Source organism: Protobothrops mucrosquamatus, unplaced genomic scaffold, assembly GCF_001527695.2.
Source record: "Protobothrops mucrosquamatus isolate PMUCROS unplaced genomic scaffold, P.Mucros_1.0 scaffold1188, whole genome shotgun sequence".
Classification (NCBI taxonomy): Eukaryota; Metazoa; Chordata; class Lepidosauria; order Squamata; family Viperidae; genus Protobothrops; species Protobothrops mucrosquamatus.
The window spans coordinates 246017-271489 of record NW_015387400.1 but is presented as its reverse complement, the minus strand read 5'-3'; the positions used below and the strand labels follow the sequence as shown (position 1 = coordinate 271489).

At 36.5% G+C, this 25473-nt stretch overlaps 2 protein-coding genes across 2 annotated transcripts; both read left to right on the top strand.

Moving 5' to 3' along the window:
• Positions 1-4802: 4802 nt before the first annotated feature.
• Positions 4803-12337, top strand: LOC107291806 (vomeronasal type-2 receptor 26-like). The gene is made up of 6 exons (XM_015820837.1): positions 4803-4987; positions 5808-6093; positions 6517-7368; positions 9257-9484; positions 11203-11329; positions 11439-12337. The coding sequence occupies exons 1-6, from the start codon at positions 4803-4805 to the stop codon at positions 12335-12337; spliced, it is 2577 nt and encodes an 858-aa protein (XP_015676323.1).
• A 3835-nt stretch (positions 12338-16172) lies between these two features.
• LOC114922883 (vomeronasal type-2 receptor 116-like) lies at positions 16173-24195 on the top strand. The gene is made up of 8 exons (XM_029285018.1): positions 16173-16348; positions 17196-17481; positions 17597-17691; positions 18020-18752; positions 19630-19797; positions 20703-20930; positions 23061-23187; positions 23297-24195. The coding sequence occupies exons 1-8, from the start codon at positions 16173-16175 to the stop codon at positions 24193-24195; spliced, it is 2712 nt and encodes a 903-aa protein (XP_029140851.1).
• Positions 24196-25473: the final 1278 nt, after the last annotated feature.

The window sequence follows — 25473 nt, the reverse complement described above, 5'->3', positions numbered from 1 at the left end:
GACAACCAGCTTTTGGCCTCCTCTTTACTGTGGCAGTTTCTTGTGTATTGGCCAAAACCTTTGTTGTGGTTCTAGCATTCATGGCCACCAAACCTGGTTCCAAATTTAAGAAATGGGTGGGGGGAAGAATAGTCAGTTTCATTCTTCTATCCTGCGTCCTTGTTCAAATTTGTTTTTGTGCTACATGGCTGATAACATCCCCACCATACCCAGATACTGATATGCAGTCAATGTCTGAAGAAATCATCATAGAGTGCAATGAGGAATCGGATATGTTCTATTGTGTTTTAGGCTTTATGGGTTTTCTTGCTCTGGTTAGCTTCTCTGCTGCTTTTCTAGCTAGGAAGTTGCCTGACAGTTTCAATGAAGCCAAATTCATCACCTTCAGCATGTTGGTCTTCTGCAGTGTTTGGCTGTGCTTTATTCCAACCTATCTAAGCACAAGGGGAAAATATACCTTGGCTGTGGAGATCTTCTCCATGATTTCCTCCAGTGCTGGCTTATTGGTGTGCATCTTTTTTCCCAAGTGCTTTATCATTGTGATGAGACCTGAACTGAACAATAAACATCAACTCATGAAAAGAAAGTTTTAAGAAATCTGTTTGTTTCCATGATATTCTTGATATGTACACGTTGAAGAACTTGGACATTTAACCAAAAAAGCAATGTGCAGATAGATTGGTATTCCATGTTTCATGTCCCTTGAGATTTGGATATCTGAGAACAAATTGTATAAATAAACCAACAATAGCAGAACTTTATTTATTGACATATATCAGTATATAGTAGGGCTAAGGATGGCAAGAATTCTTAATTCTCTTTACAGAACAATGGGAATTGTTCCTCCTTATTTGATTGGTTATAATTTTGTTATGAATAACAGTCTAACACTAAATATATAGATTTCATGTGAATTATTAAATTGTCTTTATTGTTCATCTTAACTTACATGCAGAATAGAATGTGTAAAAATAAGTTGAGATTAAATACAATATGGTTAAACAGGGAGGTCCTATGAATTGTCTCTGAAACAATCAAATCTTACGGATCCTCTGGTACACATCATATGTAGTGGTACTCAATGAAAAGTGGGGTAAATTCAAAAGATATTCCAGTTGTCCATATGTCTTCTTCTTAGTAGCAAAGGCAATTAACATCTCTGGGGAAAAAAACACAATTCTGGCAAATCCAAATAAATACCACCAGAAGTCCCATACACATTAGTATCCCATTTACACAATGGTCTTTTTCTAAGAAATTGAGTGATCTCTGTACCGAGTATGTTCACTATATAGAATAACATGTTCCATGATCATCAATCTGTTGAGTACAGAGAGTGTTGCACCAGTTGACTGAAAGGCACAATATGATTCTAAATACCAGGTTATGATATCATCCTGGTTTCTCTGGTTGCCCACTGGCTCACATATGCAGAGACTTTGGAACGTCTCCTTTTTTGTGGCTGTAGCAAAAGAGGTAGGGTGTAGTGTTCTATAGAAAATATCAAGTGTTTCACTGATAGAAATGAGATTTAAATAGACATAGCCTATAGTGTTTGCCACTAAACTGTATTGCTTTGAGAAGAATTCCTTTTATAAGTGTGCTGCTAGGGAAGACTGTGATGAGTCTTTTCTAGGGGCACAGAGGCATTGGGTATGTCCAGTCTAATGAAAAGAAGGACCAGGGAAGACATGATGGCAGTGTTCCAATGTTTGAGGAGCTCCTACAAAGATGAGGAGGTCAAACTATTTTCCAAAGTATCAAAAGGGAAGACAAGAAACAATGGATGCAAACTTAGAAAGGAGAGAAGGATAAATTACCTAATTGTGAGAACAATCAAGCAATGGAATAAATTACCTTCAGAAATTGTGGGTGCTCTATCACTAAAGGCTTTCAAAAAGAGACTGGACAATCATTTATCTGAAATGGTATAGAGTCTCCTGCAAAAGTTAGGGATTGGACTGGAAGATCTTCAAGGTCCTTTCCAACTCCCTTATTCTATGTTCTATGAGTTCAGGGTTTCAGAGCTCTCTCTTTGATGAACCTGAAACTTTCAGTGGGCAGTGGAATGCAATCTAGCTTTTGCAAAGTGAAGACGATTCTATTGGTTAGTTAGAAAATGAGAAGTATGTCCAATTATTAATTTGTAGTTCCAAAATGGAATTAGAATTCACGTTTAATCTTTCAGGCTCTAGAAACTGTGCAAGATTTAGTTAATTTGAGTTTAATGGAGCATGCTTTTCTTGTCATGTGTCCATCTAGTCACATTAAGAGGGCATGAAAGAGGGATAACCAGGGATTTTAGGTAGCAAAATCAGTTAGGAGTAAAAAGAAAATAAAAAAGCAGAATTACAAAAAGTGTAAGTACTGCAAAACCAAGGTGCAAAAAAGAGAAGAAAGAAAAAAAGAAACTAGGTGGGGCAGGGGTGATCTTTGAGCAAAGTGGATCCTCCCACAGTGCTGAAACAAAATCCTGAATGGTAACTTATAGTTTTGCTTTCTTATTCACTAATTTTGAAAGCTCACTGCAAATTCCCCAAAAGGAAAAATATTATTATAATGCCAAAAAGGACAACAAGACCAATTCAGCTACAATGGTCCTAGCAGCTGACTATGCATAATTATCAAATGGAGCAATCCTAGTTAAGGCCAGGTTTTTATATTGTGGATTAGTGCATCCCTCTGCACCACTCTTTGCAAAGTATATAAACGCTCCTGAAGGTGCTGTTTGTGCTGTTTCCATAGATCCAAAAATGGCATTTAATGAACGATTGTGGGAAAAGGTTTTTCATTTATTACCATTGGCTCCCGCAACTATAGGTACTTCTTGAGTTACAATTATATGCTAAGTGACAGGAGAAAATTAACAGGCATATCGCCATGGCCACAACATGGATTCAAAGTTCTGATGGGCAAACTTTGATACCCCCCCCCCCCCTGTTCAGCTTCTCCTATTCAGATGACTGAACAGACCATATTTTGATGCTTGGCAATTGACCTGCACTTATGGCTGTTTACAGCACCCTGCAGTCATATCATCTTTTAATTTAATTTTATTATTTTAGTCTAGTCTAGTCTACTCTAGTTTAATCTGTTTTGGTGGAAAATTCCAATAAACAATGGATTTGTTTAATAACCAAGATCTTCACTATATATCTACTTTAAAAAAATGTCATAATTGACCCACTGAATTATTGGCGTGACTTATGATTATAATTCAGAGTTGAATTAAAATCATATTGTATGTTAAGGACTTCCTTTAGTTAGAATGTTACATGAAGACATTAAAACATAGGTCAAATGGTTGATTAGTGGGGAACTGATTCACCATATTCCAACTTCTAAGAGAGTTACACAAACTGTATTCTGACTCCTAAATTATTCAGTTTTTAAATTAAAAATATAGTTTGAATTTATACCAGTGATGGTGAACCTTTTAGAGACTGAGTGCCCAAACCGCAACCCAAAACCCACTTATTTATCGCAAAGTGCTAGGGGCCCATCAGCATTGGGGTGCCCTCAGGGAGGGCACGTAAAAACCAGGGGCGCAAAATTTGGCCACCGTGCTGCAAGGTGCAAAAACAGCCACCGCTGAACTGCGTGGTGCAGATACAAGGCACTGCACCAAGCAAGAATGGGGCAGGGCTATGACTATCATGCAGGCACTAGCCCCACCTCATTTTCAGTGCATGCATACTTGCGGCGCCATGCGTGCACACGCACATGTAAAATACTTTCCCTCCCTTTTCTTCCGGTCCACCAATCGACAATAATTGGTGACCTCTGCTCTACCAACTCTACTCGAGCTTGCTAGTCAGCTGCTTCACTTCCTTTGGGCTGGGCAGGGCCCCTGCTCCAGGTGGTGATGGCGGCCTGATGGACCTGCTGCTGGTGGCGGCATGTGTGCCAACAGAGAGGGCTCTGAGTGCCACCTCTGGCACACGTGCCATAGGTTTGCCACCACTGGTCTATACCAAAGCTGATTTTTCTCCCCCTCTGTTCTGCGGTTATTAAACCCATTCACACTCAACTGTATCATGTGGTTGTCTGTTTCCCAATGCAGTGTTCATGAATTAGCATCATACAACATAATATGTCAATCTGAAACAGTCTGAATTCAACTACATGACAACCAAGAAGTTCAATAAATCTATTTCTGGAAGAATGCATCAATCTTACTGGAATAAATAGAGTAGAGAGTGGGAAATAATATAGTGTACTAGAGGAATGGAATGGAATGGAATAGAATAGAATAGAATAGAATAGAATAGAATAGAATAGAATAGAATAGAATAGAATAGAATAGAATAGAATAGAATAGAATAGAATAGAATAGATCCACAGTAGCTATAATCAATGCCTATACCTATGCCTATATTTACATCTCTAGTTTGGTTTATAGATCCCAAGATTTTATTTTTGTCTTGTGGCTCATTCCTTTTTGCCGCAGGAGAATTCAGATGGTTTTAAGTTGTTTACATAGGTGACAGTGTCACTATCATAGTGAAATTAGCTTGTTTGTCTCTTCCAACTCCTATGGGTCCCTTTGAAAAAAGGAGGAACTGACCCTGAAGGATGTTATTTATTGTTCCCATGATATTCCTTCCCATGGATGGAAGACCCAAAGATTTGTGAGCTGAATTGATAGTAAGTTACACTCTCCATTTCTCTTTGAAAAATATTTCAAGAATACAGGTCAAACTGATCTACTTCAAAGATCGTGTTGCAGACAGAGGCATTTGCGCACAAAAAGAAGACACTCATGGTAAATGTTAGTAGCCTTGGAGTTACTGTTAATAGTAATGCCTCAAATGGTGTGCAAGGATCCTAACCTTCAGTGTGGCTTTCATGAGCCTGTTCCTATTCACCACACATATCATCAGCATGGAGATGTTAACATTGCTGGCATTATTTCTGTATTTTTTACATTTTCTAAACCCATTGATTTCAGTCAAAATCCGTCTCAGGGATTACATGATGGACTTATGTAAGTACAACATCATTTCATTTTCAGATTCTGGACATCACTGTTAAATGACATGAGGCTTCAAGTGTTTTTTCTTTAATGACAAATGATTTGGAAAGAAGCATCATAAACAGGATGCTAGATTTATTTTATATGAAAATATATTGTTCTTCAGTTTCCATGTAAAGTTAAAAAAGGGCGAAATCTCCATTTATAAAAAAAAATCCCATCTAAATATGTATAAATATAGAGGGATGTATGTCTTCATTTATGAAGATAGCAATAGCACTTAAACTTATACACTGCTCTGCAGTGCTTTACAGAATTCTTTGAGCAGTTTATAACATTTATAACATTTAGTAATCTCATGCATATTTAAAAACTGAGGTTGGATACTAGGCCTTTCTCATGTGTTAAGAAATAATGCTCCAATTTGAAGACAGTATTTGATTTGTATTAAAAATAAACTCCAGTTCCTTGGAGGGTATATATGTAGTATATAGTATTTTGCTTTGCATTTTTGAGGATCTTAGATGAATAATAAAAATACTGTACTGAAACACATTGCACAAAACATGTTTTACTGAAAATTTTGAAAAGCCATAATAAGAAACAACTTTGGGCTTTTCTTTGTAAAAAGAAGAGAACTTTCAGATTCCTAGTTATTATTTTCTGCTTGGTGTGATCACCATAGCAGCATCAATAATTGTAACTCTGAACAGACAGTGGGGATATTTGGCTTAGCAAATTGTCCTTCAATTCTAGAAGCTGAACTAAGGTTCAAATGTAAAATATTCACAAACTCTTAATGCATCCTTAACAGATTTTTTTGGTTTTACAGAATATATTTTCAGAATTACCAGCATATCCTGGCCTTAGTGTTTACTGTACAACAGATTAATGAAAACTCCCAAATCCTACCCAATGTCACACTGGGCTTTCACATTTTTAACAGCCATTTTAGTCCAGGCTGGACTTACTTTGCCTCAATGTTGCTGCCTTTCACTCAGGGAAAATTCATCCCTAACTACAAGTGTGGGATCCCAAAAAATTTGGCTGCAGTCATTGGGGGACCTGACATTGCTCTTCACATGGCAACTATATTGTGCATCTACAAAGTTCCTCAGGTATGATGTAAGGAAGATATACATTATTATTCTGCCATACCTCCCCAGACATCTGTATGCTTTTCTTTGTAAAAAGAAGAGAATTTTCAGATTCCTAGTTATTACTTTCTGCTTGGTAGGATCACCATAGTAGCATCAATAACTCTAACTCTGAACAGACAGTGGGGATATTTAACCTAGCAAATTGTTCTCCAATTCTAGAAACTGAATTAAGGTTCAAATGTAAGATATTCACAATGAGATTACTTACAGGGAAAGATATTTAGTGATACCTTAAAAGCGACATCTTGACTGATATTTCAAAATAAAACTGACTAGTATTTCATTACATAAACTCAACGGTAGTCAAAGCCTCAAATGAAAATTTAGGTTTTCAGAGGCTCACATACACCTTAGGATTTGCATATGTTTATCTTTCAGTAGTTGACCTATGGCTCAGCTCAAGTCATGGATGGAAAGACTCAATCAATTTTCTTCCAACAAATGTTTCCAGATGAATCTCACCAACGTAATGGCCTTCTGCAGTTATTGCTATATTTTAGATGGATCTGGATTGGAATTCTTCTAGTAAAAGATGAAAAAGGAGAGAAATTTATCGAGGAGATACTCCCAATGTTTTCTGAGCATGGCATCTGCATTGAATTCATAGCAGAGTTCCCAAATGTAGCTTTTTACACGGATTTTACTGATATCATAGATGAAGGATTACATATATACCATGTTCTCATGAACAGCACAGCTAATGTGATCATCTTATATGGTAATTTTTACTCCTTATCAGTTCTGAGAAGTTTTCTCCAGTTTTCAGAAGTGGAGGATATACCAAAGAAGGAAAAGATTTGGCTTCTAACTGCTCAGACAGATTATACTTCAGTGTCTATTCATAAATCTTTGGATATCAATTTCCTACATGGTGCTTTATCCTTTGCAGTTCACTCAAAGGAGGTCCAAGACTTTCAGGAATTTCTTCAGAACTTAAGTCCAAACAACAACCATCAAGATCATTTTTGGAAAGATTTTTGGGAACAGGCATTTGATTGTTTCTTTGCAAACTCAAAAATGGAGAGGTCTGAGAAGAAATGTAGTGGAGAGGAGAGGCTTGAGACCCTTCCCATATCTGTGTTTGAAACATGCATGAGCGGTCAGAGTTACAATATTTACAATGCAGTCCATGTTGTGGCACATGCTTTGCAATCTCTGTATTTAACCAAATCCAGGGAAAAAGCAATAGTGAAAAAAGGAAGGAAACAGTTTCACAAACAAATGTGGTGGGAGGTAAGTCTGTAATTAGTGTAGTGTAGAAATCAAAATATCTGTAGTTGCACCATCTGTTGGCAAACTCTAGCAAATATTCTCTAGGAATATTGATATTGTCTAAAAGCTGCACAATTCAGTTGAAAATGTAACTGAAATCCTTTATGGGGAAACATAACAATAAAATATAGAATAAATTTGTTGCATAACTATGCCCACTTTCCTGTAAGTAGGGATATTTTGCATTCAGAATTAACAAATCACATTCAAACTGATGGAAATTAGCAGTCAGTACACACCTGCATCAATTTAAACGTCTCTAATCGAGCTTGTATAAAGTATAGATGTTCTAGTATGATTTTTGATATTTACTCAGTTGCCTCTTACAGCAAAAGCCATGACCTGCAAAGAGTAGAAAAAACATCAAAGGGCTCTCATTGTAGGAATCTATCAGCCAGCAGAAGAGTACAAAATAATTTCTGAGCCATTGGATATATCATAGAACACAGTGAAGACAGTCATCAACAAGTGGAGATAATATGGCACAATAGTGACATTACCAACAGTTAGATGTCCATCCAAAATTAATGAAAAAAAGAAGAAAACTGGTCCAAGATGCTGCCAAGAGGCCTACAAAAGCATTATAGGAGCTGCAGGAATTTCTGACAAGTACTAATTGTGTAGTATATATGACAACAATCTCCTATGTTCTTCATATGTCTGGGCTGTGGGACAGGGTGGGAAGAGGGAAGACCTTTCTTAAGAAAGAAAAAACTTCCAAGCCTGGCTACATTTTGCAAAAACATGCATTAGGTCTGACAAAAGTATGTGGGAAAATGATCTGATAAGACCAATGTTGAAATTTTGTCCATGAAATTAAAAGCAGAATTATAAACACAAGCACAAAAATAACACTGTGCATCATGAAAGATACAGCAAAGCCATAGCAAAGCATGTTGTGGAAGCACTATGCTTTGGGACTGCTTTTCTTCAGCTTGAACTGGGGCTTTTGTCAAGGTTGGGGGGGAATTATGAACAGTTCCAAATATCAGACATTTTTGGCACAAAGGTTTCAGGCTTCTTTTAAAATGCTGAAGATGAACAGAATTTTCACCTTTCAATATGACGATGACCCAAAGCATACCTCCAAACGAGCAAAAGAATCAATTCACCAGAAGAAGAACAAAGTTTTGAAATGGCCCAGACAGGTCCCAGATTGGAATCTAATGAAAAATCTGTGGGCTGGCCTGAAGAGGGCAATGCACAGGAGATGCCCTTGCAATATGACAGATTTGGACTGCTTTGGCACGCAAGAGCGGGCATAGATTAGAAAGATAAGATGTGCCATGCAAAAGACTGAATGCTGTCATAAAATCAAAAGGCACTTCAACAAAATATTAGTTTAACAGTGTGAATATTACACAACCACAATTTATAATTTTTATTTTGATTTACACTCCCAAAAAAAAGTTTTCAGATTCAATTCAAGTGAAAAACAATAAACTAAATTGTATGGTTTATATATTATATTAAAAGTGAAAAAATTGTGCAGTCATAAAGATATTTTTATATCTTTAGAACCTGGCATTTTAACAGGTCTTTAGAAGTAACAAATGTAGTAAGATAATTTAAGTAGCTTTTACTATTAAACTACAAGGTGCAGTTTATTTGCCTTTTTATATTGCAATTTTATGCTAATTTTATTTCAGTAATCTGATATTTTACCTCTACTGCTATTTTTGAATGATTGTTATGTTATTTGTTTGGTATTGGCTTACAACTAAAAAAAGGTTTTATGTATTCTTTTTGTAAAGAGGCATCCATATATATGTTTTGAACAAATGAATTATTTTTGCCTCCCTCTGTTTTGTTCTCTCTTTGTCCCTCTCTCTGTGTTGATGTATTTCAGGTTCATTCCTTTCTGAAAAGTGTCAGATTCAACAACAGTGTTGGTGAAAAGATCTCCTTTGATAAAAATGGAGAATTCATTGGTGGATATGATATTATCAACTGGATCACATTCCCAAACCAGTCTTTTATAAGGGTCAAAGTAGGAATGGTAGATCCCATAGCTCCAGCAGACAAGTTCTTCAATATTTCTGTAGATTCCATCACGTGGCCAGTCAGCTTTAATCAGGTTAGCTGTTTGAATCTACATTGGTCTGTCTTCATTTACATACTATAAAAATGTTATTATTAATGAAAGTCTCAGAGCATCATCTCTGAAGAAAGTTTGTACTAAGTAGAAATGTACTGGAGAAAGAAAACATTACCTGTAAGAATGTTTACTTTTCTAATAGTTGGTAAACAGCATTGTACCCTTTATTTTGGGCCCCTGTTAATTATGGACAAATTAATTATGGTTTTCATGGTTTAGAAGTAAATACTGAAATCCAGTGTACTACACTTTATCAGTCTATTGACTTCAAATTCAGAACCTGAGAAAACCATCTTTAACTAACCAGTACAGAAATTGTCTTTGGAAAATTGGGATGATAGTTATGAAAGGCCAAGATGCTAATAAAGATAAGTATTTAATGAATTATTATTTCAGACCCATTCCATCTCAAAATCAAATCACATCCATTTTTTTCTGTTGATTCTACATGACCAGTAGCTCCCAAAGCACTTCCTTTACTCTCTGTATCTTAAAATACATAATAATAATAATAACAATAATAATAATAATAATAATAATAATAATAATAATAATAATAATAATAATAATAACAACAACAATAACAAGAACAATAGTAATAATGATAATGATGATGATGATGATGATGATAATAATAATAATAATAATAATAATAATAATAATAATAATAATAATAATAATAATAAACATGAAATAATAATAATGTTTGGAGGTACCTTGGAGGTCATCTAGTTCAACCCCCTTCTATGGTAGGAAGCACTATACCATTTCAGAGAAATGGCTGTCCAGTCTCTTCTTAAAAACTTCCAGTGTTGGAGCATTCACAACTTCTGGAAGCAGGTTGTTCCACTGATTAATTGTTCTAACTGTCAGGAAATTTCTCCTTAGTTCTAGGTTACTTCTCTCTTTGATTAGTTTCCATCCATTGCTTCTTGTCCTGCCTTCAGGCGCTTTGGAGAATAGCTTGACTCCCTCTTCTTTGTGGCAGCCCCTGAGATATTGGAACACTGCTATCATGTCATCCCTAGGCTCTTCATTGAACTAGACATACCCAATTCCAGCAACCATTCATTTTTGTTGCTCTTTTCTGTACTCTTTCTAGAGTCTCAACATTGTTTTTACATTGTGCTGACCAAAACTGGATGCAGTATTCCAAGTGTGGCCTTACCAAGGCATTGTAAAGTGATATTAACACTTCACGTGATCTTGATTCTATTCCTCTGATAATGCAGCCTAGCACTGTGTTGGCTTTTTTATCAGCTGCAGTACACTGATGGCTCATCTTTAAGTGATTTTCCACTAGGACTCTGAGATCCCTCTCATAGTTACTACTATTGAACAAGGTGCCCCCTATACTGTACCTGTGCTTTTGGTTTTCTTTGTCTAAATGTAGAATCTTATTTTTTTTCACCATTGACTTTCATTTTGTTAGATAGCCTGCAATGTTCAAGTCTATCAAGATCCTTCTGTATCTTAAGCCTGTTTTCTGGAGGGTTGGCTATTCCTGTCAACTTGGTGTCATCTGCAAATTTGATGAGTTCCTCATCTATCCTCTCATCTCATCCTCTCATCTCATCCAATTCATTAATGAAGATGTTGAAGAGCACTGGGCATAGAACAGAGCACGGCCAGTCAGCCAGCTACGAATCCATCTGGTGGTGATTCTGTCTAACCCTAACTTCTTTATTCATTGATAGGCACTGCCTCTGTCTTTGTGTAATGATCCTTGTGAGATAGGATACAGCAAAGCCAAGAAAGAAGTGGAGTCATTTTGCTGCTATGATTGCCACCTATGTCCAGACGGGAAAATTTCAAAGGAGAAGGGTAGGAAATTTCCAAATATAATGGTACTAAGCCCCATTATACCCAAGGTATATGAAAGTACAACACTGTCTATAATCAGTTGTAACTATTCCACTGTGTTCTTTTTCAGACAAGGATGATTGTTCTCCATGTCCTAAAGATCAATATCCCAATTCTGAGAAAAATATGTGCATTCCAAAGCGGATCACCTTTTTGTCCTGTGAAGAACCCTTGGGGATCAGTCTGACTGCTCTTTCTCTTTGCTTTGCTTTAATGACTATTTTGGTAATAATAATCTTCATGAAACATAAAGACACTCCTATCGTCAAAGCCAACAACCGGAATCTTACCTACACTCTCTTAGTTTCGCTCCTCCTCTCCTTCCTTTGTGTCTTTCTATTTATTGGGAGACCAGAAATGATTGTGTGTCTGCTTCGACAACCAGCTTTTGGCCTCATCTTTACTGTGGCAGTTTCTTGTGTATTGGCCAAAACCTTTGTTGTGGTTCTAGCATTCATGGCCACCAAACCAGGTTCCAAATTAAAGAAATGGGTGGGGGGAAGAATGGTCATTTTCATTCTTCTATCCTGCGTCCTTCTTCAAATTTGTTTTTGTGCTGCATGGCTGATAACATCCCCACCATACCCAGATACTGATATGCAGTCAATGTCTGAAGAAATCATCATAGAGTGCAATGAGGATTCGGTTATGTTCTATTGTGTTTTAGGTTTTATGGGTTTTCTTGCTCTGGTTAGCTTCTCTGCTGCTTTTCTAGCTAGGAAGTTGCCTGACAGTTTCAATGAAGCCAAATTCATCACCTTCAGCATGTTGGTCTTCTGCAGTGTTTGGCTGTGCTTTATTCCAACCTATCTAAGCACAAGGGGAAAATATACCTTGGCTGTGGAGATCTTCTCCATGATCTCCTCCAGTGCTGGCTTATTGGTGTGCATCTTTTTTCCCAAGTGCTTTATCATTGTGATGAGACCTGAACTGAACAATAAACATCAACTCATGAAAAGAAAGTTTTAAGAAATCTGTTTGTTTCCCTGATATTTTTGATATGTACATGTTGAAGAACTTGGACATTTAACCAAAAAAGCAATGTGCAGATAGATTGGTATTCCATTTTTCCTCTCCCCTGAGATTTGGATATCTGAGAACAAATTGTATAAATAAACCAACAATAGCAGAACTTTATTTATTGACATATATCAGTATATAGTGGGGCTAAGGATGGCAAGAATTCTTAATTCTCTTTACAGAACAATGGGAATTGTTCCTCCTTATTTGATTGGTTATAATTTTGTTATGAATAACAGTCTAACACTAAATATATAGATTTCATGTGAATTATTAAATTGTCTTTATTGTTCATCTTAACTTACATGCAGAATAGAATGTGTAAAAATAAGTTGAGATTAAATATAAATGAGCCTTTGGTTAAACAGGGAGGTCCTATGAATTGTCTCTGAAACAATCAAATCTTACGGATCCTCTGGTACACATCATATGTAGTGGTACTCAATGAAAAGTGGGGTAAATTCAAAAGATATTCCAGTTGGCCATATGTCTTCTTCTTAGTAGCAAAGGCAATTAACATCTCTTGGGAAAAAAACACAATTCTGGCAAATCCAAATAAATACCACCAGAAGTCCCATACACACTAGTATCCCATTTACACAATGGTCTTTTTCTAAGAAATTGAGTGATCTCTGTACCCAGTATGTTCACTATATAGAATAGCATGTTCCATGATCATCGATTTGTTGAGTACAGAGAATGTTGCACCAGTTGACTGAAAGGCATAACATGATTCTAAATGCCAGGTTATGAAATCATGCTGGTTTCTATGGTTGGCCACTGGTTCACATTTGCAGAGACTTTGGAACGTCTCTTTTTTGTGGCTGTAGCAAAAGAGGTAGGGTGTAGTGTTCTATAGAAAATATCAAGTGTTTCACTGATAGAAATGAGATTTAAATATACAGAGCCTATAGTGTTTGCCACTAACCTTTATTGCTTTGACAAGAATTCCTTTTATAAGTGTGCTGCTAGGGAAGACTGTGATGAGTCTTTTTTAGGGGCACAGAGGTATTGGGTTTGTCTAGTCTAATGAAAAGAAGGAGTAGCAGAGATACGATAGCAGTGTTCCAGTATTTGAGGAGCTCCTACAAAGATGAGGGGGTCAAACTATTTTTCAAAGTACCAAAAGGCAAGACAAGAAACAATGGATGCAAACTTAGAAAGGAGAGAAGTAACCGTGAACTAAGGATAAATGACCTAATAGTGAGAACAATCAACCAATGGAATATATTGCCTTCAGAAATTGTGGGTGCTCTAAAGGCTTTCAAAAAGAGACTGGACAATCATTTATCTGAAATGGTATAGGGTCTCTTGCAAAAGTTAGGGATTGGACTGAAAGATCTTCAAGGTCCTTTCCAACTCTTTTATTCTATGTTCTATGAGTTCAGGGTTCCAGAGCTCTCTGATGAACCTGAAGTTTTCGGTGGGCAGTGGAATGCATTCTAGCTTTTGCAAAGTGAAGACGATTCTATTGGTTAGTTAGAGAATGAGAAGTATGTCCAATTATTAATTTGTAGTTCCAAAATGGAATTAGAATTCACGTTTAATCTTTCAGGCTCTAGAAACTGTGCAAGATTTAGTTAATTTGAGTTTAATGGAGCATGCTTTTCTTGTCATGTGTCCATCTAGTCACATTAAGAGGGCATGAAAGAGGGATAACCAGGGATTTTAGGTAGCAAAATCAGTTAGGAGTAAAAAGAAAATAAAAAAGCAGAATTACAAAAATTGTAAGTACTGCAAAACCAAGGTGCAAAAAGAGAAGAAAGAAAAAAAGAAACTAGGTGGGGCAGGGGTGATCTTTGAGCGAAGTGGATCCTCGCACAGTGCTGAAACAAAATCCTGATTGGTAGGTGACAGTTTTGCTTTCTTATTCACTAATTTTGAAAGCTCACTGCAAATCCCCCAAAAGGAAAAATATTTTTATAATGCCAAAAAGGACAACAAGACCAATTCAGCTACAATGGTCCTAGCAGCTGACTATGCATAATTATCAAATGGAGCAATCCTGGTTAAGGCCAGGTTTTTATATTGTGGATTAGTGCATCACTCTGCACCAGTCTCTGCAAAGTATATAAACCCTCCTGAAGGTGCTCCTTGTGCTGTTTTCATAGATTCAAAAATGGCATTTGATCAAACTATTGTGGGAAAAGCTTTTTCCTTTATTACCACTGGCTCCTGCAACTATAGGTAGTTCTTGAGTTACAATTAAATGCTAAGTGACAGGAGAAAGTTAACAGGCACATCACCATGACCACAACATGGAATCAAAGTTCTGATGGGAGAACTTTGACAGCCCCTCCTGTTCAGCTTCTATTCAGATGACTGAACAGACCATATTTTGATGGTTGGCAATTGACCTGCACTAATGGCTGTTTGCAGCACCCTGCAGTCATATGATCTTTTATTTTATTTTATTATTTTAGTCTAGTCTAGTCTACTCTAGATTAATCTATTTTGGTGCAAAATTTCAATAAACAATGGATTTGTTTAATAAGCAAGACCTTCACTAAATATCTACTTTAAAAAAAAGGTCATAAATGACCCACTGAATGATTGGCATGACTTATGATTATAATTCAGAGTTGAATTAAGGTCATACTGTTAAGGACTTCCCTTAGTTAGAATGTTATATGAGGATATTACAACATAGGTCAAATGGTTGATTAGTGGAGAACTGATTCACCATATTCCAACTTCTGAGAGAGTTACACAAACTGTATTCTGACTCCTATATTATTCAGTTTTTAAATTAAAAATATGGTTTGAGTATATACCAAAGCTGATTTTTTCCACTCTGTTCTGTGGCTATTAACCCCATTCCCACTCAGCTACATCATGTGGTTCTCTGTTTCCCAATGCGGTTTTCATGAATTATTATTATTATTATTATTATTTAAATTTATATACCGCCCTATCTCCCTTATGGGACTCATACAACATAATATGTCAATCTGAAATATCTGAATTCAACCACATGACAACCAAGAAGTTCAATAAATCTATTTCTGGAAGAATGCATCAATCTTACTGGAATAAATGGACTAGAGCAGGGGTAGTCAACCTTGGCTCTTTTATGACTCGTGGACTTCAACTCCCAGAATACCTGAGCCAGCCATGCTGGCTCAGGAATTCTGGGACTTGAAGTCCACTAGTCATAAAAGATCCAAGGTTGACTACCCCTGGACTAGAGAGTGAGGAATAGTATAGTATAATGGAGGAATGGAATAGAATAGAATAGAATAGAATAGAATAGAATAGAATAGAATAGAATAGAATAGAATAGAATAGAATAGAATAGAATAGAATAGTTCCACAGTAGCTATAATCAATGCCTATACCTATGCCTATATTTACATCTCTATTTTGTTTTATAGATCCCAAGATTTTATTTTTGTCTTGTGGTTCATTCCTTTTTGCCTCAGGAGGCTTTCAGATGGTTTTAAGTTGTTTACATAGGTGACAGTGTCAATATCATAGTGAAATTAGCTTGTTTGTCTCTTCCAAATCCTATGGGTCTCTTTGGAAAAAGGAGGAACTGGCCCTGAAGGATGTTTTTTATTGTTCCCATGATATTCCTTCCCATGGATGGAAGACCCAAAGATTTGTGAGCTGAATTGATAGTATGCTACACTCTCCATTTCTCTTTGAAAAAAATTTCAAGAATACAGGTCAAACTTATCTACTTCAAAGATCATGTTGGAGACAGAGGCATTTGCGCACAAAAAGAAGACACTCATGGTAGATGTTAATATCCTTGGAGCTACTGTTAATAGTAATACTTCAAATGGTGTGCAAGGATCCAAACCTTCAGTGTGGCTTTCATGAGCCTGTTCCTATTCACCACACATATCATCAGCATGGAGATGTTAACATTGCTGGCATTATTTCTGTATTTTTTACATTTTCTAAACCCATTGATTTTAGTCAAAATCCTTCTCAGGGATTTCATGATGGACTTATGTAAGTACAACACCATTTCATTGTCAGATTCTGGATATCGCTTTTAAATGACATGAGGCTTCAAGTGTTTTCTTTAATGACAAAAGATTTGGAAAGAAGCATCTTAAACAGGATGCTAGATTTATTTTATGTGAAAATATATTGTGCTTCAGTTTCCATGTAAAGTTGAAAAAGGGCCAAATCTCCATTTATAAAAGAAAAATCCCATCTAAATATATATAAATATAGAGTAATGTATGTCTTCATTTATGAACAAAGCAATAGCACTTAAACTTATACACTGCTCTACAGTGCTTTACAGCATTCTCTGAGCAGTTTATAACATCAGCATATTTTCCCCAAAAAACTTAGGTCCTCATTTTACTGACCTTGGAAGGATGGAAGGATGAGTCAACCTTGAGTTGGTCAAGATAAAATTCTTGGCAGTTGGCAGAATTAACTTACAAAACTGCATTTCAACCACTGTGCAACCAAGGTTCAGAAGAATCTACCACTATTTCCCATGATAACGTTTCTCATTTTATATTTCTGGCACATAAATTTAGCAATTTCATCAATATTTAAAAACTGAGGTTGGATACTAGGCCTTTCTCAAGTGTTAAGAAATAATGCTTCCAATTTGAAGCCAGTATTTGATTTGTAATAAAAATAAACTCCAGTTTCTGGGAGGGTATATATGTACTATATAGTATTTTGCTTTGTATTTTTGAGGGTCTTAAATGAATAATAAAAATACTGTACTGAAACACATTGCACAAAATATGATGTACTGAAAAATTTGAAAAGCCATAATAAGAAACAAACAACTCTTCATGCATTCTTAACTGAGATTTTTTTGGTTTTACAGAATATATTTTCAGAATTACCAGCATATCCTGGCCTTAGTGTTTACTGTACAACAGATTAATGAAAACTCCCAAATTCTACCCAATGTAACACTGGGCTTTCACATTTTTAACAGCCATTTTAGTCCAGGCTGGACTTACTTTGCTTCAATGTTGCTGCCTTTCACTCAGGGAAAATTCATCCCTAACTACAAGTGTGGGATCCCAAAAATTTTGGCTGCAGTCATTGGGGGACCTGACATTGCTCTTCACATGGCAACTATATTGTGCATCTACAAAGTTCCTCAGGTAAAATGTACTGAACATTTACATTATCATTCTGCCATACCTCCCCAGACATCTGTATGTTTTTGCAAAAAGAAGAGAACATTCAGATTCCTAGTTATTATTTTCTGCTTGGTAGGATCACCATAGCAGCATGAATAACTATAATTCTGAACATACAGTGGGGATATTTGGCCTAGCAAATTGTTCTCCAATTCTAGAAGCTGAACTAAGGTTCAAATGTAAAATATTCACAATGAGATTACTTCCAGGGAAAGATATTTAGTGATACCTTAAAAGTGACACCTTGACTGATATTACAAAATAAAAATGACTAGTATTTCATGATTTAAACTCAATGGTAGTAAAAGACTCAAATGAAAATTTACATTTTCAGAAGCTTACATAGACCTTAGGAATTGCATATGTTTATCTTTCAGTAGTTGACCTATGGCTCAGCTCAAGTCATGGATGGAAAGACTCAATCAATTTTCTTCCAACAAATGTTTCCAGATGAATCCCACCAACGTAATGGCCTTCTGCGGTTATTGCTATATTTTAGATGGATCTGGATTGGAATTCTTCTAGTAAAAGATGAAAAAGGAGAGAAATTTCTCAAGGAGATACTCCCAATATTTTCTGAGCATGGCATCTGCATTGAATTCATAGCAGAGTTCCCAAATGTAGCTTTTTACACGGATTTTACTGATATCATAGATGAAGGATTACATATATACCATGTTCTCATGAACAGCACAGCTAATGTGATCATCTTATATGGTAACATTTACTCCTTATCAGTTCTGAGAAGTTTCCTCCAGTTTTCAGAAGTGGAGGATATACCAAAGAAGGAAAAGATCTGGCTTATAACTGCTCAGACAGATTACACTTCAGTGTCTATTCATAAATCTTGGGATATCCATTTCCTACATGGTGCTTTATCCTTTGCAGTTCACTCAAAGGAGGTCCAAGACTTCCAGGAATTTCTTCAGAACCTAAGTCCAAAAAACAACCAACATGATCATTTTTGGAAAGATTTTTGGGAACAGGCATTTGATTGTTTCTTTGCAAATTCAAAAATGGAGAAGTCTGAGAAGAAATGTACCGGACAGGAGAGGCTTGAGACCCTTCCTATATCTGTGTTTGAAACACACATGAGCAGTCAGAGTTACCATATTTACAATGCAGTCCATGTTGTGGCACAAGCTTTGCAATCTCTGTATTTCTCCAAATCCCGGGAAAAAGCAATAGTGAAAAAAGGAACTAAAAAGTTTCACAATCAAATGTGGTGGGAGGTAAGCCAGTAATTAGTGTAGTGTAGAAACCAAAATATCTGTAGTTGCAACATCTGTTGGCAAACTCTAGCAAATATTCTCTAGGAATATTGATATTAAGTCTTAAAGCTGTACAATTCAGTTGAAAATATAACTGAAATCTTTTACGGGAAAAATAACAGTAAAATATAGAATAAATTGGTTGCTTAACTGTGCCCACTTTCCTGTAAGTAGGGATATGACTGTGTTCAGAACTAACAAATCACATTCAAACTGATGGAAATTGGTAGTCAGTACACACCTGCACCAATTTAAATGTCTCTAATCTAGCTTGTATAAAGTACAGCTGTTCTAGAAGGATTTTTGACATTTACTCAGTTGCCTCTTATAGCAAAAGCCATGATCTGCAAAGAGCAGAAAAAATATCAAAGGCCTCTCATTGTGGGAAGGTTTCAGTCAGAAGAAGAGTACAAAATAATTTCTGAGCTGTTGAATATACTGTATCATAGAACACAGTAAATACAGTCATCAACAAGTGGAGATAATATGGCTCAACATTGACATTACCAACAATTAGATGTCCCTCCAAAATTAATGAAAAGAAGAAGAAAACTGGTCCAAGATGCTGCCAAGAGGCCTACAACAGCATTATAGGAGCTGCAGGATTTCTGACAAGTACTAATTGTGTACCATATGTGACAACAATCTCCTATGTTCTTCACATGTCTGGGCTGTGGGCCAGGGTGGAAAGATGGAAGAGTTTTCTTACAAAGAAAAAACATCCAAGAATGGCAACATTTTGCAAAAATGTGCATTAGGTCTGACACAACCATGTGTGAAACTGTATTATGGTTTGAAAAGACCAATGTTGAAATTTCGGCTATCAAATTCCAAACAGGATTTTAGAAACAAAAATAACACTGTGCATCATGAAAGGTACAACAAAGCCATAATGAAACATGTTGGTGGGAACACTATGCTTTGGGACTGCTTTTCTTCAGCTGGAACTGGGGCTTTTGTCAAAGTGGAAAGAATTATGAACAGTTCCAAATATCAGACAATTTTGGTACAAAGAGTTCAGGCTTCGGCTAAAATGCTGAAGATGAAGAGGATTTTCACCTTTCAATATGACAATGACCCAAAGCATACCTCCAAACCAGCAAAAGAATCAATTCACCAGAAGAAGAACAAAGTTTTGAAAGGGCCAGGCAGACCCCAGATCGGAATCTAATTAAAAATCTGTGGGCTGACATGAAAAAGGCAATGCACAGGAGATGCCCTTGCAATATGACAGATTTGGACTGCTTTGGCATGGAAGAGTGGGCATAAATTACGAAGATAAGATGTACCATGCAAAAGACTGAATGCTGTTATAAAATCAAAAGGCACTTCAACAAAATATTAGTTTAACAGTGTGCACATTACACAACCACTTTTTATAAATTTTTATTTTTATTTACACCCGCCCCCCAAAAGTTTTCAGATTCTCATTCAAGTGAAAAACAATAAACTAAATTGTATGGTTTATATATTTTATTAAAGGTGAAAAAAGTCTGAAGACATTTTAATTGTGTGATATTTTTATAATTTTAGAACCTGGCATTTTAATAGGACTTTAGAAGTAAGAAATGTAGTAAACTTTGTAGCCTTATGCATCCTTGTATTTTATATTTATCAGAAGACTTCTAGTTTACGTAGCTTTTACTATTAAACTACAAAGTGCAGTTTATTTGCTTATTTATATTGAAATTTTATGCTAATTTTATTTCAGTAATCTGATATTTTACCTCTACTGCTATTTTTGAATAATTGTTATGTTATTTGTTTGGTAGTGGCTTACAACTAAAAACAGATTTTATATATTCTCCCTGTAAAGAGGCATCCATATATATGTTTTGAATAAATGAATTATTTTTGCCTCCCTATGTTCTGTTCTTTTTTTGTCCCTCTCTCCATGTTGATGTATTTCAGGTTCATTCCTTTCTGAAAAGTGTCAGATTCAACAACAGTGTTGGTGAAAAGATCTCCTTTGATAAAAATGGAGAATTCATTGGTGGATATGATATTATTAACTGGATCACATTCCCAAACCAATCCTTTGTGAGGGTCAAAGTTGGAATAATAGATCCCACAGCTCCAGCAGACAAGTTCTTCAATATTTCTGTAGATTCCATCACGTGGCCAGTCAGCTTTAATCAGGTTAGCTGTTTGAATGTACATTGGTCTGTCTTCATTTATATACTATAAAAATGTTATTATTAATGAAAGTCTCAGAGCATCATCTCTGGAGAACGTTTGTACTAAGTAGAAATGTACTGGAGAAAGAAAACATTATCTGTAAGAATGTTTACTTTTCTAATAGTTGGTATAAAGCAGGGATCCCCAACCCTCAGTCTGTGGACCGGTACGAGGCTGTGGCACGCAACCAAGCAACCGGTCCGCACAAACAAGCAAAGCTCCATCAGTGGGATACAGGCAGCACACAAAACCATGCACCTTTCTCCATGGAACTGGGCCCCGGTGCCTAAAAGGTTGGGAACCTCTGGTATAAAGCATAGGTGTCAAACTGGCTGCATCGCCTGATGTGTCACAACCTATCACAATTTTTTTCGCATTGCCAGAGCTGGAATGGGTGCAGTCTTTCATGATGAAGTTTGATACCCCTGGTATAAAGCATTGTAGCCTTTATTTTGGGCCCCTGTTAATTATGGATAAAGGTTTTCATGGTTTAGAAGTAAACACTGAAATCCAGTGTACTACATTTCATCAGTCTGTTGACTTTAAGTTCAGAACCATCTTTCACCAGGGGTAGGATTCAAATATATGAACAACCAATTCTCTGTGTGGATGCCACTTCCAGAAGTCTATTCTGGGCCTGGGCAACAAACAATTAGTTACTATTTCTGCTGAAGTGGTGCAAACTGGCTGAATCCCACAACTATCTTTAACTAAGGAGTACAGAAATTGTCTTTGGAAAATGGGGATGATGGTTATGAATAGCCATAGATGCCAATAAAGATAGATGTTTAATGAATTATTATTTCAGACCCATTCCATCTCAAAATGGTGTCATGACATAACTTCTGATTATTAGTCAATTTATTTTCCTGTTGATTCTACATTAGCAGTATCTCTCCAACCACTTCCTTTCCTCTCTGTATCTTAAAATACATAACAACAACAACAACAACAACAACAACAACAACAACAATAACAATAATAATAATAATAATAATAATAATAATAATAATAATAATAATAATAATAATAATAATAATAATAATAACGATGATGATGTTGGAAGGGAGTTGGAGGTCATCTAGTCCAACCCACTGCTTAGGCAGGAAACCCTATACCATTTCAGACAAATGGCTGTCCAGTCTCTTTTTAAAAACTTCCAATGCTGGAGCATTCACAACTTCTGGAAGCAGGTTGTTCCACTGATTAATTGTTCTAACTGTCAGGAAATTTCTCCTTAGTTCTAGGTTGCTTCTCTCTTTGATTAGTTTCCATCCATTGCTTCTTATCCTGCCTTCAGGTGCTTTGGAGAATAGCTTGACTCTTCCCTCTTCTTTGTGGCAACCCCTGAGATATTGGAACACTGCTATCATGTTACCCCTAGTCCTTCTCTTCATTGAACTAGTTATGCTCAATTCCAGAACTGTTCTTCATGTGTTTTAGCCTCCAATCCCCCAATCATCTTTGTTGCTCTTCTCTGTACTCTATCTAGAGTCTCAACATATTTTTTTACATTGTGGTGACCAAAACTGGATGCAGTATTCCAAGTGTGGCCTTACTAAGGCATTGTAAAATGGTATTAACACTTCACGTGATCTTGATTCTATCCCCCTAATAATGCAGCCTAAAACTGTGTTAGGCTGCTCATGTTTAACTGATTGTCCACTAGAATTCCGAGATCCTTCTCACAATTACTACTATTGAACAAGGTGCCACCTATACTGTACCTGTGCTTTTGTTTTCTCTTGCCTAAATGTAGTACCTTACTTTTTTCACTATTGACTTTCATTTTGTTGGATAGTCCCGAATGTTCAAATTTGTCAAGATCCTCCTGTGTCTTAAGCCTGTCTTCTGGAGTTTGGGCTATTCCTGTCAGCTTGATGTCGTCTACAAATTTGATGAGTTCCTCATCTATCCCCTCATCTAAATCATTGATTAAGATGTTGAAGAGCACTGGGCACAGAACAGAGGCCTGGGGCACCCCTCCATGCAGTGTTGTTCAATTGAGGACACTGACTACGGCTGGTCAGCCAGCTATGAATCCATCTGGTGGTGATGCTGTCTAATCCTAACTTCTTCATTCATTGATAGGTACTGCCTCTGTCTTTGTGTAATGATCCTTGTGAGACAGGATATAGCAAGGCCAAGAAAGAAGGGGAGTCATTTTGCTGCTATGATTGCTATCTATGCCCAGAGGGGAAAATTTCAAAGGAGAAGGGTAGGAAATTTCCAAATATAATGGTTCTAAGCCCCATTATACCCTAGGTATATGAGTGTACAAAACTGTCTATAATCAACTGCGACTATTCCACTGTCTTCTTTTTCAGACAAGGATGATTGTTCTCCATGTCCCAAAGATCAATATCCCAATTCTGAGAAAAATATGTGCATTCCAAAGCGGATCACCTTTTTGTCCTGTGAAGAACCCTTGGGGATCAGTCTGGCTGCTCTTTCTCTTTGCTTTGCTTTAATGACTATTTTTGTAATAAAAATTTTCATGAAATATAAAGACACTCCTATCGTCAAAGCCAACAACCGGAATCTCACTTACACTCTCTTAGTTTCCCTCCTCCTCTCCTTCCTTTGTGTCTTTCTATTTATTAGGAGACCTGAAAAGATTGTTTGTCTGCTTCGCCAACCAGCTTTTGGCCTCATCTTTTCTGTGGCGATTTCTTGTGTATTGGCCAAAACCTTTGTTGTGGTTCTAGCATTCATGGCCACCAAACCTGGTTCCAAATTAAAGAAATGGGTGAGGGGAAGAATGGTCAGTTTCATTCTTCCATCCTGCTTCCTTGTTCAAATATGTTTTTGTGCTGCATGGCTGATAACCTCTCCACCATACCCAGATACTGATATGCAGTCAATGTCTGAAGAAATCATCATGGAGTGTAATGAGGAATCGGTTATGTTCTACTGTGTTTTGGGCTTTATGGGTTTTCTTGCTCTGGTTAGCTTCTCTGCTGCTTTTCTAGCTAGGAAGTTGCCTGACAGTTTCAATGAAGCCAAATTCATCACCTTCAGCATGTTGGTCTTCTGCAGTGTTTGGCTGTGCTTTATTCCAACCTATCTAAGCACAAGGGGAAAATATATGCTGGCCGTGGAGATCTTCTCCATGATCTCCTCCAGTGCTGGCTTATTGGTGTGCATCTTTTTTCCCAAGTGCTTTATCATTGTGATGAGACCTGAACTGAATACTAAACATCAGCTCATGAAAAAAAAGTTTTAAGAAATCTGTTTGTTTTCCTCATACTTTTTATATCGACATGTTGAAGAACTTGGACATGTAACCAAAAAAGCAATGTGCAGATACATTGGTATTTCATGTTGTCTGTCCCCTGAAATTTGGATATCTCAGAACAAATTGTATAAATAAACCAACAATAGCAGAACTTTATTTATTGACATATATCAGTATATAGTGGGGCTAAGGATTGCAACAATTCTTACTTCTGTTTACAGAACAATGGGTATTGTTCCTCCTTATTTGATTGGTTATAATTTTGCTATGAATAACAGTCTTCCACTAAATATATAGCTTTCATGTGAATGTTTAAATTGTCCTTACTGGTCATCTTAACTTACGTGCACAATAGAATATGTAAAAAGAAGTTGAGATTAAATACAAATAAGCCTTTGGTTAAACAGGGAGGTCCTATGAATTATCTCTGAAGCAATCAAACCTTACAGATCCTCTGGTACACACCATATGTAGTGGTACTCAATGAAAAGTGAGGTAAATTTAAAAAATCTTTCAGTTGGCCATATGTCTTCTCCTTAGTAGCAAAGGCGATTAAAATCTCTGGGGGAAAAAATACAATTCTGGCAAATCCAAATAAATACCACCAGAAGTTCAATAGATGCTAGCATCCAATTTATACAATGGTCTTTTTCTAGGAAATTGGGTGATCTCTGTATCAAGTATGTTCACTGTATTAAAGAGCATGTTCCATGATCTGTTGAGTGCATAGAATGTTGCACCACTAGACTGAGAGGTACAACATGATTCTAAATGCCAGGTTATGAAATCATGCTGGTTTCTCTGGGTGCCCACTGGTTCACATTTGCAGTGTCTTTGGAAATTCTCTTTTTTGTGGCTATAGCAGAAGAGATAGGGTGTAGTGCTCTTTGGAAAATATTAAGTGTTTCACTAATAGAAATGAGATTTAAATAGTGTTTGCCACTAACCTGTATTGCTTTGACAACAATTCATTTTGTAAGTATGCTAATAGGGAAGACTGTGATGAGTTTTCTCTAGTGGTACACAGGAATTGCTATGCCTAGTCTAATGAAAAGGAGGATTAGGGGAGATATGATAGCAGTGTTCCAGTATTTAAGTAGCTCTTACAAAGATGAGGGGGTCAAACTATTTTCCAAAGTACCAAAAGGCAAGAAACAATGGATGCAAACTTAGAAAGGAGAGAAGTAACTGCGAACTAAGGATAAATTACCTAATGGTGAGAACAATCAACCACTGGAATATATTGCCTTCAGAAATTGTGGGTGC